Below are 17,072 nucleotides of genomic sequence, written 5' to 3'. Positions count from 1 at the left end.
AGTTTGGGGGATATAAATACCTGTCAGAGCTGCAATGGCCCATTAGTACTTACACCAGCAGTCTTGTCTTATTTGATGCATCAAACCCTTTACAAATGACTGATGTCTTCGGTATTCATGTTGTGTTGGCCGTTGGTGTCGTGTCATCGGCAGCAACACTTGTGTTTGGTCACTTTTATATGCAGAGGAGAGACATGACAGGACAAGAGAACATCACCCTCCAGGCTGAATGGAATGAGACAAAAGACAAACTGCTTGAAAGGCTCCTCTTGCTAGAAGAGAAGATGAAAGTCATGGAGGAAGAGAGGAAGACCAGAGAGATGAGAGTGGAAAAGCGGCTGGAGCAAGTGGAAGCCCAGGAGAAAAGGAACTACCAGGCAATTGCAGCCTTGAAGGAAGAAAGGAAGAAGTGGGAGGAGAGAATCCAAATGATGAGAAAGAAAAAAGATGCTTTGCCTTTGTCACAAACATTTGTCTCTGATGGGCACAGGAGTGAAGATATAATCAACGAGAGAAGATGGAGGATGTTCAGGAAGAGGACGGATACCTCTCCAGAGTTGAAGACAACAGAGAAGGTCCTGAAAATGTTCAACTAGAGAACTAGTGGTAAAATGTTCCGATCCCACTCCAGGAGGAATTGAGGGAGGAGAGGGAGGAACAGGACAAGAGACGCAAACTGATTCTTGAAAAGGACACTTGGGCCCAATGGAGGAAGAACATACCTTCTCATCAAATGTGTGTGAACTCACACTGGAAACACAGAAATAAGAACCCTCTCTGTATCAGAGAACAACAGAAAGGTGACAGAGAATAAGTCACCTTTCTGTTGACTGAGAGAGAATAAGTACTGACTGGATCTGTTAGTGGGAGGCAAAGAGGAACGGATGGGTTTCTGTAACAGTGACATACAGTACAGTCATTTAGTTTATTTATTTGATTTACTTATGGCATTTCATGCTTTAGATTTAGAATTTAAGAAAGTGAAAGGAGAGACATGAGGTTTGAGGGGAGCCGTATTCAAACTGTCCTCGCAACTTACAACTTACTATGGTCAGTGCACTCACTGGCTGGGCCACCAGGCTCCATCCAATAGTTTTATTTTTATAGTTATTTTTTAGTTTTGTTTATTTTGTCATTTTGTGCTTTATTTAGATTTAGTAGGTTAGAAAACCGGGGACACCAAGGGGGGTGAGAGAGGAGACATGAACTGTGGTCCTTGATTCACAAGGAACGTTATTGTCACACACTGCCTGAACATGTTGCTACTGCTACACAACAACATAATAAATATCTTATATTAGAATTGCCTAATGGGCAATGTGGTTGGTCGGTCAGTCGGTTGGTGGACCACTGCAGCAGAGGCCTCCATGGGCCCCCGTCACTATGACTCTGATGTAACCATACTGTATATCAGAGTGACATAACCATATAGAGAGTTCTCACAGCAGCTTCATCCAAATGTTGTGTGTGTTATACCCAAACAAACCGTGTCATCATGACATCAATATTGAGTTTATTTTTGACACAAGATGTTATGTTACACTCCTTAGCCCAAAGGACGGTAGATTAGAAGCTTGCTAACTTTACTGTAGTAGGGGCGTGAAGAACTTTAAAGAAACATTTATTACAATTTAAAAAATCACCCCAAAAATCACAAAAAAATAAATAAACCACATAATGATCCCTATAAGGAGCTACATGTCAACCATATATGGAGTTCTGTCCGAATATGGAGCGCATGAAGTCGCTCATTCTCATGCCATGTTGCTCAGCATTGGGTGACACAAAGTTGAGGGCAACTTTGTCTTGTCGTCACTGCCGATGTGAGCAAGGTCATAGGGAGCAGTGTAAATGCTATCTCAACAGCAGAGGGCAGTCAATACTGTCAACTGTAAGTAGGCTTCAAGACTATGTACAGTAAATAGCCTGAAGATATAGCCACAATGGGAGGCAGCTATCATTAGACTCATACAATATAAATGAAGTAGGCATAACTGGCATTGTTGTATGGCCGTGTTGCTTAACGATTAACGAATATGACAGATTTTCTGAACTTTCTGAACCTGTCTGTGTACAAGCTTGTAGATCAGCTACTTTCACAATTTGATGTACAACAATGGAGGTTGCTTCTTCAAATTGTGGTAGAAGTCCCTTGAGCAAAGCACTGGAATGGACAGTACATGCAGGTTTGAGTGTGTTATGTGAGTTTGCAAGAGGATGTTGTTGAGAAACTATACATGCATAGCACAAACGTGATATAAAGTTGATTAGAAAATAATATAACAAAAAAAGTTTTCATTATGTGTCTGCTTTACAGTATCAGGACTATGTATCCCTCATAGGCTGATCTGCACTAGGTGGAACACGTGTGATTAAACTGAAGGATGCTGTGTTTGTTACATTCAGTACATTCTGTGCCTGGCATATAAGACATCACACAAGTGTCTATGTAGGCTAGACATACGTGTTTGTCAGCATATGTAGATGTCTTTGCCATGTTTTTTCTGTAGCATGTCTCATACAGTGGCACAGTTATTATTAAAACGTATTGTAGAAAGCCCCACAGACAAACATTGTGTGTGTCAAATAAGCACATTTATAGTAGCACCTCTGTCAATTGTGTATACTGTCTATCCATATACATACAGTAGTATAATGCCTTTTTGTACGACATCACGGTGGCAACAAAGTATTATACTTACTGTAAGTCCAATTTCTACTTGGTCTTATGACATTGTCAAGGGTCAAAGGACAGAAGAAATTAACCCAAACTATATACTTCTGTAGAAAAACAGCAGGGTACGTGCAGGTCAGAGATGTAGCCTAAATGGTGCATTTATATAGCGCTTTTATCCAAAGCGCTTTACAATGTGCATTACATTCACACACACATTCATACACCGGTGGCGGTGCAAGGCACCAACCAGCTCACCGGGAGCAACTTGGGGTTCAGTGTCTTGCCCAAGGACACTTTGACATGTAGACAGGAGAAGCTGGGATTTGAACCGCCAACCCATGGATCATTGGCCAACCCACTCTACCTCCTGAGCTACAGCCGCCCTAACGCCTAGTAAGCCTAGTAAGCCTACTGTATGAAATAGTATTTCTGTTGATTAATTGCCTTGTCATAAGATGAATGTAAAACGGTCAAAACATCCTGGCCAGTTTAAATGGTTCAAATAAATGATAAGTGTGTAAGTTCTACCCATCCACAGTACATGTTTAGAGAATGTGGCATGATTTGTAAACATTAGCAAGATAATGCTTTTCCTCATTGCTGTGTGGGATTTCATTTAGTAGTTGACCTACGCTGAACTCGGATGACTCCCCTGGCCTGCATGTTGATAAGCTTGATGTTGTCCATCTTTGTTATTTCTAACCGTGTGGTGATATATTGCACTGTCTATTTCAGTGAGTGTGTATGCAACGCAAATTTATGTTTTCATCTGGCTTCACAATGTGTGAAAGTATTTTGGTTTCTTTAATGGAGCTGGGAAGAAGGGAGTGGGTAAGCAACACTTGAGAAGATTTACAACAGCCTGATATCATTCCATCCAGAAAGAACCTGAGAACTTTAGAAAGCACTATCATGAAGGTATCAATGTGATGACATTTCATAGTTCAATGTTCTTTATAGAGCCACACAAAAAGGTAAGCTGACATTGTCTGGTACAGTAGATTGTGAAAATCCTTAGGTCTATCGTCATGATCAGAGGTTTTTATCAGGTCTTCTGAATAGATATAATAAAATCTATGCTTGTTTTCATATCATTTCCCCCCCTTTCTGTTTTATTTTCACATGGAATGAGTATTGAGGAATGGGTGGCGGGAGAGAGAGCGAGGGAGGTAAGTGTGGGCATAGTTCTATTGGCCCACTGGGAACCATTAACGTAAGTTTATCATTCATTCATCATTGGAGGAAAATAAGTAATTTCCTATGCTGCTATTTGTTTATACTTACTGTAAGTGTATGTTTAAGTTCTTTTTACTACTAAGGGGGAACATAATTACAAAAACATTTTACCATTTGGAAATAGATTACATTTCTCACATAAATTACCTTTACATAGTAACGGTCTGTTTCATATGGTTTCAAACATTTTAAAAGAATGTTTAAAATATATGTTATATATGTTATATATATATGAATACATCACCATTCCCACAATGGTGAAAATCTCATTTTGGAACAGACTCAAGAACTATTATGCAGAACAGCAAAAATCCTCCTGCCTCTTCAAAACAGACAACTGAGGACAGACATGTTGGCTGAAGGACAATAGACAGTAGACATTCTAACACACCTTTTCCTGTGAATTTCATCGCACTCCCAGTTCTGGCAACAGGTGCCGCTTTGCCAGTGAATATTTTTCCTTCCAGCTCACTGAAGATAAGAAAGGAAGGAAAAGTCTGAGTGTTCAGGAAACCTATATTACTGCAGGGGTACGGTGGATTTGAGGGAATGTGGAAGAAATGTTTAAGAACCTCTAACCTCTAAAAATGTACGATTATATTGTGCCTCTATTGAAAGATTAACAATACTATTGTGCTGTCATCTCACTAATTATTTTTTCTCCCCCCCCTCATTATTTTTATCACGGGGTAGACTAAGTAACTAAGTACATTGATTCGGCTATACTGTACATAGCTACAGTAGACCTATATGCTTTTACAATGTGAGTATCTTCTGTCAAATAATATTTAATATCTGTCAAATATTGTACTTTTTTCAGTAATTCAGTAACTAGTTACTATGCAGATTTAGATGAATGCAAAACATAAATTAACTGATACATTATGATGTAATACAAAAAAAAGGTTATGTTGGCAGCACATAAAATCCAATTGTATTATTGGAGCTGTGTGCTCCCTATACGTGGCGGTGTGTGTAGGTATGTGGGTGGGTGGGTGGGTCTGTCTGTATGTAGCCTCTGTGTAGTACCTTTTATGACCACACATGTTAAGGGAGGGGCGCTGTTTTCAGGCCAGGCCAGGCCAGGCACACACACACACGCGCGCGCACACACACACACACACACACACAGCCTGCAATACACACAGACAGACACACACACACACACACACACACACACACACACACACACACACACACAGCTCCACTTCGAACAGAGGTTCGATTTTTATGAAATGGGCCATACTGCATAATGAGTTCTTTAAAGTTTGGTACTTAAATCACACAAATCTACCAGCTTACAATATGTCAAAATGCAATGCATTTGAGCTGTAGATCAACTGTTTTCGACGAAGAGATTTGGTGTAGACTAGAGGGGAAAAGGAGGGCGTCAAGGTCCCCGGTCAACTATACTGTAGGCCTACATACGTTTTAAGTGGTTTTAAGAAGTGTGGGCTGTAATAATGTTTTGGTGTTAATGGCTGGGTAATTATATAGCATTTAAGCAGTTATATAAAAAAAAAGTACAGTTTCATGACAGTACAAATCACTGGTACAAGGTCAACTAAAAGGAGATCCTAGAAAGCCAAGGCTTATTTCCACAGGAACCACACTTTAAGTATCTCATATAACATTGAAAGACAGACGGATAGAACATAGTACTTTATCTAGGATAATATCAGTTTCAAAAGCATAACATCAAATACAAAGGCAGAAAAGGGGGGGGAGCATGGGCGCTTAGTCTATTTACAAGTCACGGGTAGCAGCTGCCTGAAGGTGATTTTGAAGGAGGCTAAGGATTTGCTCAATGTGTACGGGCCTTTAGGCTTGTGGAGTAAAAAGCTGGAGGGCTTCTTCCACCACTGCTCATCTACATCACTGGAGCTCAAATGATATGGGGGTGGGAGGTCCCCCAGATCACAGGGAAGTGACAATTTAAGGACTTTTAAGACATTTTAATAGCCCATCTACAAGCTCACATGGCTATTTTCACAATATTTCTCTGTAGAACAACATTGAATGCCTCAACTCCTACATTCCAAGTGCTTGTCAGGGTGGGGGGTACGACACAGTTCAAATATGATTATTTTGGGGGGGCTCACGGCCTGAAAAGGTTGAGAACCACTGCTCTACATAGTATAAAATTCTCATTGTAAGTTTAACCGTCTGCCTATTTCAGAATTAAGCTCTGACCATTTCTATAGGTCCATTTCTGCACTCTCAGAGTTAAATTAAGGCAGTCGTGTGCACATGACTGAAGTATATCAGTACATGCTGACCAAGTCCTGTTTAAACCAGTCCGTTTTGACCATTCTGACCTCATGGCTGAATGCCCCAGACACACCCAATCACATTGCTCCATAGCTTCACCTTCACTTCCCTTTGAATCTCTTAATCATCTTTCCAAAACATTGCATACGTGTAAAAACGTTATGCATAAGAATAAAAGTTGTGATTCCTTGTAGTAGTAGTAGTAGTTTATTTTGGTCATAAAAAAAAGGTGTAGGCTGAAGCCAGTGGCTTATTTTGCCTATCCTTTTCACACCAAAAATCTAACGGAAAGAACATAAAATAAAAAGAAACATGACGAATGTGATCACTAAGTTTTACAAAAAAGCAAAACAAAAAACAAAACAAAAAAACAAAGAAAAACAACAAAAACAACTGACAAGACATTCTCAAAGTATCATCAATCAAAATTAATATATAATACTATAGTAATACATTTCATAGTACTTGAAACTGCTATAGATATAGCGTTACTTTATTATAATTAATCCACTAATTAATAAGATATTGGTTAATTGGTACATAGCTGATATTCCTTGCATTAATAATTCACATTAATGTTCTATATTTATCTATTATTTTAGAATTGTGCATTATGACTTGAAGTTGGATATGTGTTCTTTGGTCAGGAGAAATGTATATCCAAACATGTAGAATTGTAGATCAATCGCATTAAAATGATGATATAACTGAATTATGTAACGATGATGATGAAAAGGTAGGTCACTATAATATGAAGTGATATATAGAAAATGCGTTATGCTATATGCAATGTTATATGCCACATGTTGGTTGTGAGGAATTATCATGCATAGGAGTGGAAGAACAATAAATTACAAATATCTGATTAAGAGTAGGCCCCTCCAAGAAAAGGAAAAACATACATGAAGAAATATTAGGTGATTTCCTCATAAAATGATATTCTTGGAACTGCACTTTCAGTGACACCCCTCCCACCTCCAAACGCACACACACACACACACACACACACACACACACACACACACACACACACACACACACACACACACACACACACACACACACACACAGTTGCGGTGCAGCTTGGAAATAACTCACATTTGAGGCGAATTAACAAAGAAAGACTGCCAACATAAAAGAATTAGCAAGATTTGTTGGACTACTTTGAACCTAATGAATATATATATTTTTTTAACCAGCATTACATCTGTAACATAATAAACATTTGATTTTCTTCTGATGCTGAGACTTTATTAGGCACCAGAGAAGTCTGAGAAGATTGATTGATTGATTGAAGACTTTATTAGAAGTTTGCATAGGAAAAGGTACAGTTTCATGACGGTACAGTTCACTGGTACAAGGTCAAGGTACAAGGTACATTAAAGGGTCTTTTCAAACAGTCCTCAACCCTAACCAGCTCCTTAAGGGGATTCCAGACGGTACGCGGTCACCGCCTGCTAGTAATTCATTTTCAATGAGAGGCGGGCGGCTATTTCGTCCGCGCAGCGAAGTTTAGAGGCGGCGAGGCGAGCGGGCGCAGTCCCGTGAAAATCCCCGCGAGCGTGCTCGTTTGTGCATGCGTACGCGGGCGGTGAGAGATGGATTGTGTTCATCTTTGTGAAATACCGCGCAGCGTTTACTCAAAGAGCGAGTGTGTTTGTGTATCACCGCGGCGTGTTCCTCGCAGATCCAAGCGGGAGCCCCGGCGGCAACCGCTGTCCGTCTGTAGAGCGCCTGACGGTGGGACTACACCAAGCCGTTTCGCGCGCGTCAGTGCGTATGCGTGCGTATGCGGGGCGCGCGCGCGTATGTGCGTTTTGGATAGATCCAATGTATGTCAGTTCAGCAGGCTACACCAGGCGTACGGATAGCGCCAACCACGGATACGCATTCCCTAAAAATAGGATCGGTTCTATTTTTTAAGCACGCCTATGCGTTTTGTACACAGACTATCTGGTCTTCCTCACATATACTCCCTCCTTGGTGTAGCCTGGAGCGTTTACGCATACGCGAGCCTCTTCACGGACAGTACGCGCGTATGTGCACATTTTTTGGTGTAGTCCCACCGTCTGTGCATGCACGCACAGACGCTTGCACGGCACGCACAAAAGCATGCACACGCACACGCACACACACACACACACACACACACACACACACACACACACACACACACACACACACACACACACACACACACACACACACACACACACACACACACACATTCTGAATGGCAAGGCTGAGATTATCTTGTCTCGATGTGGTAAAACAATAAAGATTCTAATAATCTCATACAGATCTGCCAACCCCTCTTCTTTAGAACACATTAAGCCTGCAGACAGTCCTCATCACCATGCACCTCACAGGGTCTTCAACTCTCTTGTTGCACTTCCTTATCAGTGAGGAAAAACAAAGCACATTTGCTGTTAAGGAAATAATTCACTGAAGCAGTACATGGAATGTCATCATTAAGCAATATTAGCCACACCAGATGTTCTTTATGTTTATATTGTAACAGTATTCACCCTATGTAGCCAGCCATTACCAATGAATGGTTACTGCCTTTGTATATTTTATTGTGGTTGGACTAACAGGGCAACCACTATAGTAGCCTACTTGTCCAACTTATTTTCTTTCTTTAAAACAAATAAACTTAATTTTGCTACGCTACTCCTCCCACAGTTTTGGTGGCACGCACTTGGGCCATATGAAAATCGATCGGCTTCATCGGGAGTCGGCACTCGTCTGCTTGCATTTTGCTAAGATATACGTTATATAAAGTTTCATTTGTATTAATTTTCTTGTAAATTAATTTTCTCCATTGACTTCAAATGGAAATGCAAAAATGCAACTTTTCTCAAATATGGACATGACTGACATCATAGATGTCTGACGTCATAGACCACATGAGACTGACACAGTTTGTCCATATATGGGCATTCCAAGATATGGGCTTAATATTGATGACATCAGGGATCTCCATGGGCATAAAAGGGACAAGGAAAGAATTGTTAGCAACTCGCAAATAGGGACAAGCTTATATCCACATAATATGGCCATGAAAGGGACAAATGGTAAGACGGAATACATTTCTGCAGCGGATTCCTTGTGACTCGCGTCAGGGCTTCATGTAACCGGGTCAAGGCATTATGGAAAATGTAATACTACTAGAATTTTGCGGCCCTTCGGGCCGCAAAACCCTAGAGTTCGGGCCGCTGCGCGGCCCTCACAGTCATGTGGTGAAATATGGAGAGCAATAGATATCTGTAGAATACACAGCATATTCTGCTGTAGGTAAGTTTCGAGGATGTAATAGTGGGTAACATGACAGAAGAGTATAATAGAGTATAAAAATACCATGTAGTACACGAAAAGGTAAGAGTATTTGTATAGCATCAGCTATAGAGTATTGAGAAATGACAGATGTAACAATGCAACAGGATTAGGTCAATGAGGAAGAAGCACTTCTCTATGAAGTACAGTTCCAATGCACAGATGTATGAAAACTATGTGTTTCTTTCCTTAATATTTTATTTAAAAGAAAGTTCACCACGCAAAATGAATGCAATGATATATTTTACAAAGGTGTATGAATGAATAGAATATTTGGTGTGGGGCCCATTGGAGGATTGGATTAGAAGCCTTGGATCAGATCCTGTGTGGTGGAAGGCAGAGGACTTTGTTGCCTGTGCCCTGTAGATAGGGCCTGTCCTGGTGGTGCCTGCCCTGGGCGGGGTCGTGGAGCTGGCAGGTGACCTGAACAGATAGCACAGGTGCGATAAGGAACTTGGAGGCATCATTTTAAAAGAAATGTCATGAGTTAGAGATTTGATTGGAACAGAGCTAATGAGTTGATGGGGGAGGGAGGTTAGAAATGACAGCTGGTTCAGTGTCCAAGTTGATTCAGCAGTGTTATTGATGTGAAGTGGTAAGAACTATGTTTGTGAGGAGTTATGTAGCTTAGTCAGAAATGACACGTTACAATGCAGGAGCTTTACCTCAATGGGGAAGAAGCAGTTGTCCATGAAAGGAAGTTGCGTCAGACAGACGTTGCAGAGATTGTGATGGCAGCTTCAGAAAGGGAGTAACAGAAAAGGCAGGGTTAGGGTTAGGGTTAGGGACTGTAAATGTCACAATGCTACATGTGTTTACACAATGCTGTAACCCCTATTCCCATTTCCAACTGTTTTTATTTTATTTGTGACACTTGCTTTGGCAATGTAAACTATGTTTTCTCATGCCAATGATGCTCCTTTGAATTGAATTGTGTGCGTTTTCACACACTCACATTCTCTCTCTCTCTCTCACACACTCACATTCTCTCTCTCTCTCTCACACACACTCACATTCTCTCTCTCTCTCACACACACACACACACACACACACACACACACACACACACACACACACACACACACACACACACACACACACACAGTGCGTAAAGTACTCCACACAACACACACAGGCAGATGCGGGGATGGTAAACACACACAGCGTGAGAGAGAAGCAAGGGAAAGCATTGTAAACTAAGGCTCAAACATGGCCAGGCCGCCAGGGCACACAAAGACAAAGACACACACACACACACACACACACACACCAGCGCAACTCTGCGTAGCACGCCAAGAAATGAGGCGAAATTAAAAAAGTAACAGAGGAAACGTTTAAAGTATAACATACACACACTGACGAACCGCAACGCGCGCGCACACGCAACACAAAGCAACAGGATGAAATCGCTGCAAACAAAGTGAATAGTACATTACCTGTTGCTGGTAGCAAACGTCGACGCTTGCGTCTTGAGAATAATGTCCTACATGTTTTCTTTGGCATGTCTGTGTCGCGGTCTGCAGTAGAGAAGCGTGCGTCTTGGAGAGCATAGGTGGTGCGTCTTGGAGAGAAGCGTGCGTCTTGGAGAGCATAGATAGATGCTTGCGTCGTGTAGAGAATGTGTCCTCTTTTTCTTTGGCATAGCTGTCTGTGTCGCGGTCCGCAGTAGATGTTTGTTTTTCAATGCTGAAATGTGTAGGCAGTGTATGTGTGGCGAGTGTGTGACTGCGTGTGTAGTGTGGCTGGAATGTTACACCCCATTTGGTGACCTATAGAATTTGTTACACCGCAAATGGTGACCTATACAATCGAGTGGCACGCACGTCTGTAATGTAAACAGACGTTAATAAAGTATTGGGTGAGGCGATGACGTGGTGTATATTGTTTGATGTGCGTTGTAGATGATAACTATTTGAGGGGCCTATTAACGCGAGTTGGCGGCCAATAGTGAAATTCGGAGTTTACCGCGATTGAAGTGAAAGAGAAGAGGTAGAAAGTTAAATAATCTAGCAAAGCAACATAAAGCTCTTTATTATAATTTTTGATACCATGGAAATGTGTAGTTTTACGGAGAGCCCTGTTTAGGGTAGCAGCAAAGAGTGGGTGGGCAAAAGTCGATGAAGTTTTTGTTTGTGCAGGCTCTCAGTATTGCAGTTAAAAGAAAAGTAAAAGTAGGGAAATAGGAGAATAATAATACAGAAGAAGAAACACATGAAGTGCATAAAATGTAGCTTTCAAATCGATGTCCTCAGTGTGATGTGGATTCAAAGTCATAAATAGTATATAAAAGTAACTTCAAGTTAGGTATAATACACAGTTCAATAGAACGGTAACAAGGCATACAGTATAGGCAGCACCTTTTGCACGTCTGATGGATGCAAGAAGATAAACTGTTTAGAAGTCTGATGTTGTGGTTGATAATCTGGTATTGCTTGCTTGACTGTGGTCGCAGCAGCAGTGTGAACAGAACAGATTATGGCAGCGGTGATTTGTCCTCGACTCTCATTCTTCTACACACCTTGTATTTCCTGGAGCCGGGATGTGTGCAATGGTCTGAGCCAGTGTTATCACAATATCCCTCTGATCATAATGATCAAGCGAGCGTTAGGGCTAGCACTCGACAAGGGTGCTAGCCATCACAAGATAAGACAGGAGGAAGGTAAGGAGAGAGTTATATGGTTTTGTTTAGGGCATGGCAGCAGGGATAATAATTCAGGGGAGAAGGGAGGAGTTGGTGTGTTTTCTTTTGTGTAAAAGAGCAATTTAATATCTGATAAATGCCATCTCTACTGAAATTATCTAAGTGATGTCAGAGTTTAATCCACAAGATGAAAAATCACATCATTGGTGTAATAACACTTCTGAAGACTAGATGCAAGGGGAATTCAAAATAATTCTGGAAGTATAACTTGTACGTTACCTCTTAACAAAAAACTATTTTGCAGTTGAGAGTAGATTAAGATTAAGAAAAACAAGGTTGCACAAAACTACAACTAAAACAATGTCAAAATAAAGATTTATTATTGATTTAAAAATATATGTACATTTTAAACTCTGCTGTACAAAGGTCTGCACAAATGATAAAAAAAAAAAACAATCTGACAAATGATAAAACTGATACAACAATTATCTAATTAGAACAACATATACAAACAAGGAATACTGTAAAATGAGGATCTCAAATCCTTACGGCATACGTGTGCTCTCAACAGTACTGTAACTGTTGAAACCTTCTTTGCTGATAATCGTACAGAGTCAGTGAAACGAATGCACTGCAAGGCAAGCCTCCAGCAATAGAAGACTGTACAATGCCGTATGATTCTAAAAAATACTGTAGAATCCTTTAATGGCCCTTTCGACAGGAAATGAAACACAAGGCACCGTTTGGTATAAACCAGCACTTTTCGCAATAATAGTTTGCTGTTACTGTTACTGATAAACCAAACAAACAAGCGTATTAATTAATCAGATCTAAAAACAAAACATTTATAAAAACTCCACTGATTGTAATTTGAAGTTGCAGTGAGTACATTAGTAATATATGTATTACTGTATTTGATCCCACTGTGGGAAATGATATTATCACTGAAGAACCACACAGAACACAGAGTCTGCGTGGCTGGGTCTGGATGTGGTTGTACAAACATCTCTCTTGGCTTCTCTGCTGAACTCTATCCTAGACATAGTCAGTACCAGAGTTGGGAGTTGGATGGAACTTCGGCTGGAGCTTGGGGAGGTTCACTAATGGCCTGGGGCTGGAATCAGAGCATCTCCGACAGCTCAAGAAAACACCCCCAATCATCATGAGGACTGCACCGGCCCAGCTGGTAAACACTGCATTGCCAAACTCATATCTGGAGAAAGATGGCACACACAAACATGCACGCATGCACGCACGCACGCACACACACACACACACACACACACACACACACACACACACACACACACACACACACACACACACACACACACACACAAATGGAGGTCAGCCAATAAGAAACGCATAATGGCCAAAGCGCAAAACCTCCTATCTGAAAAATTCACTTTGTTGGGAAAATATAAAAGAAAATGTGTGTTCAACATTAAAACCTATCTACTATTTCTAGTCACATGACATTTTTGGAAAAATGAGGGGCAGAAGGATCTTGCAGACAGACTGACCAGTTGAAGCATGGCCTGTTGTCCTCATTTCAAGTGAAATCCAAAAATCATGAAATTTGCAGATAGGAGGTTTTGCGCTTTGGCCTCTTAGGCTCCTATATGTACATGCACATGCCTGAGTATGTGTAAGATATCATTTTTTAAGTTCACACATCTGTGTGTGTGTGTGTGGGTGCGCGTGCGTGCGTGCAATGTACGTGTAAGCATGTATGTTGCAGTATGTGTATTATTTGCACATATGCAACGTTAATCTCTTATACAGTATGTGCAAGCGGGTGTATGTTTATGATGTTCTGTACTTTTGGTGGTGTGCTCCATAGAAGGTCTGGACGATCTTTCTAGCATACCAGGAGGTTATGGCCAAAGTCAAGATACCTGGAAGACAACGTAAAGTTATTAAATTGTAACTTTCAAATAAATAAAAGCTTTAAGTGCCTATCAGACGGAGCGCGGTCGCCACGTCCTATAGTAATTCATTTTCAATGAGAGGCGGGCGGTTATTCTGGCCGCGCAGAGAAGTTTTGGGGTGGCGAGGCGAGCGGGCACGGTCCCGTGAAATCCCTGCGCGCGTGCTCGTTCGTGCGTGTGGACACGGGCGGCGATAGCTGGATTGTGGTCATCTTTGTGAAATACCGCGCAGCGTTTACTCGCTGAGCGAGTGTGTTTGTGTCTCATCACAGCGCGGTCCCTGCTGACCCAATCGGGAGCCCCTGCGGCAACCGCACTTCGTCTGAAGGGCCCTCTACTCTTTGGTTGATTGTGTGATTGTGTTTTATTCAACAGATTCGGTAAGACTACTCCTAGTTACACAAAACATAATATATTTAATATTTTGGGGATAGTGTGTCGACCATTTGCAACAACAGCCCCCTACAATTCTGACCTGAGGACTACAAATGCATTCCATTCCTCTTCTCTACCATGTACCTAAATAAAGCAAAAACACATGCCCAATCTTCTAAAACAAACAAACTAATTTTAACAATTATTTAATTCTAGCCTTTTTCTAGGCTTTTAATTTTTTACTTTGGATGGACAATGACATCTTTGTCCCACCTGATTCCCCTTTTCATGATGTCTACACTAGGCCTGTAGCATGCTTGCACCTACCTGAAAGCATGAACATGATTCCTCCAGCCATGGCCACAGCATTTTTGGTCTTGTCGTTCCCATCGAGGAAGCGGGTGCATTTCATCCCCACTGTGGACACCAGCACACCCACAGAGGCCAGGAAGATACTGAACAGCATCAAAGCTCTGGTCACCTGGATCTCAACTACAGGTGAGAGAGGGTGTCAGCTGTGCCATCACAGGGAGGATTCTTTATTCTTTTGTTTAGGTTAGGACAGCTGCCATCATTCATCCACTCTCTCATTCATATTATTCCTTTCTCTCTCTTACTCAGACTGATTATGAGGGTAGCCTACAGTTAATATTTTCATTTTCAGACGTTTTCTATGTTGCAGTCTTGGCCAAATGGCCAGGTAGACTTCTGATCTACACCTTATGCAGTATAAATAAAACATATTTGCCATGTTCATGTTGAATAACTAGCAAAAAATCGACTCAATCACAAGTTGAATTTGTTTTAGTGATAGGCTACTTGAGTTGAGATTACCACAATTTAGGCTACAGACAGTTTTGGAATTTAATGAAAAGAATAGCCTACCCTATAGCCTATAGGCCTACTTACTTGGCAGGTCAAAGAGTGACTCGTGTAATTCGCAGCTGGTCTCTCTGTGGTTATAACCTGAGCAGGTCATCCAGAGCCCCTGGTGGATCTGTCTCGCAGAGGGACTGCTCTCTACGTAACTTTTCCATGTCACCATGCAAGTAGCGGCGATAGTCGCGCCCAGACCTCCCAGTGACAGCAAGAAGCCCAGAAGTTGCAGTGCTGAACTTGCCATGGTAGCCTATCCAAGATAACAACGCAAAAATAAATAAATTAAAAAGAAAATAGGAGCGCCCGCTAACCAGCTTAATTAGGGCTACAGGCCTATAAAGACGTAGTCAATCGTCGCTGACTGGCGCGGTCTACGTAGCCTACGTGGTATTTTAGTCTAAATCTGTTGAACTTGTATATCTCGGTTCTGGCTGAACACCGTTATCCTGCTGGGTTGCGCTCAATGCGCTGCGCTCTCACTTTTAAGACGAGGCGAAGGGGAGGGTCTGACTCTGAACTCACAGTCACACACATCTCCAGGATTTGATGATACATACTTAGGAAATATCAAAATATATAAGTGATTTCTCGGAACTGGTAAAAAAAAAGATAAAGCCTATATATCCTTACCTCCCCCTGATATTTTTACCCCTGATATTGTTTACTGTAAATACATTTTTTTTAATTTTGTTGATAGGTCTATATTTTGCATTGTAGCCTACTGTGTTTTATTTGTCTGGCATTTAATGTAGGGGATCCCAATTCAAACAAGCCTAAAAGCTTTCTTATGGTCTTGACTTTATCGTTTTAGTTAACCTTGTATCAGTGAACTGTAGCCTATACTATCCTGTACCTTTTCCTATGCAAACTCTAATCAAAGTATTTATTCAATCAATCAATCAATCAATCAATCAATCAATCAATCAATCAATCAATCAGTGTTTATAAGTGTGTGTGTGTGTGTGTGTGTGTGTGTGTGTGTGTGTGTGTGTGTGTGTGTGTGTGTGTGTGTGCGTGCGTGCGTGCGTGCGCGTGCGTGCGTGTGTGTGTGTGTGTGTGTGTGTGTGTGTTGCAATATTCATAATTACATTCAACATTATTACAATATATTTTAGCATTTAGGGTAGCCTACACAATTACTTTGGATAAAGATGGATGATGTCATCATTTAAATAATAATAATATTGCTAATATAAAATCAACTGGTTAGTAGTAGCCCACAGTAGGCTATACTACAGGTTCAAATCAGGATCTAGAATACAAGGGGGAAAAGCAGCTAACAAAAAACAGGAAGACTTTCATCTAAACAAGGGAAGAGCCATCCGAAATTATCATTCCATTGCCCCAAAACACACCATCACAATCTTGTTTAACTGTGATTATATTTAATCCAATAAGAAAAACAAGAAGTCTGAGGAGAGCTTGCATCACTGCTTTAAAAACAAATAATTTCATGCATGTGAGTTATTTTGTGTGCTGATCTCTCAGCTCTAATCTATGCCTAATGTTTTATTTTAATCCACACTAAAATGAAATCATACCATATTTGGTCATGGTGTCTGTAAACAGTGGGGATTTGCCTGGGATCATCAGCCTCACCCTTTCCTGAAATAAGCCTCAATCAAAACACTTAATAATGTGAACCACTTTAGTGTTACGCTACTTCACAGCAACTATTTGTGTATTGTTCTCTACTGTACAGTAGACATCAGTTGTGGCTAAAATC

At 41.0% G+C, this 17,072-nt stretch overlaps 1 protein-coding gene across 1 annotated transcript; it reads right to left on the bottom strand.

Moving 5' to 3' along the window:
* Nucleotides 1-9,835: 9,835 nt before the first annotated feature.
* Nucleotides 9,836-15,590, bottom strand: LOC308287572 (claudin-1-like; the record flags this gene model as incomplete). Its single annotated transcript, XM_080728799.1, has 6 exons — nt 9,836-9,943; nt 11,878-11,888; nt 13,214-13,374; nt 13,984-14,059; nt 14,795-14,959; nt 15,377-15,590. The coding sequence occupies 6 exons, from the start codon at nt 15,588-15,590 to the stop codon at nt 9,836-9,838; spliced, it is 735 nt and encodes a 244-aa protein (XP_080584925.1).
* Between the last annotated feature and the right edge of the window lie 1,482 nt (nt 15,591-17,072).

The sequence above is a fragment of the Nannobrachium achirus genome, assembly GCF_963921795.1.
Source record: "Nannobrachium achirus genome assembly, chromosome: 1".
Lineage (NCBI taxonomy): Eukaryota > Metazoa > Chordata > Actinopteri > Myctophiformes > Myctophidae > Nannobrachium > Nannobrachium achirus.
The sequence above is the reverse complement of the archived record's forward strand: the minus strand, read 5'-3'. Positions and strand labels throughout refer to the sequence as shown.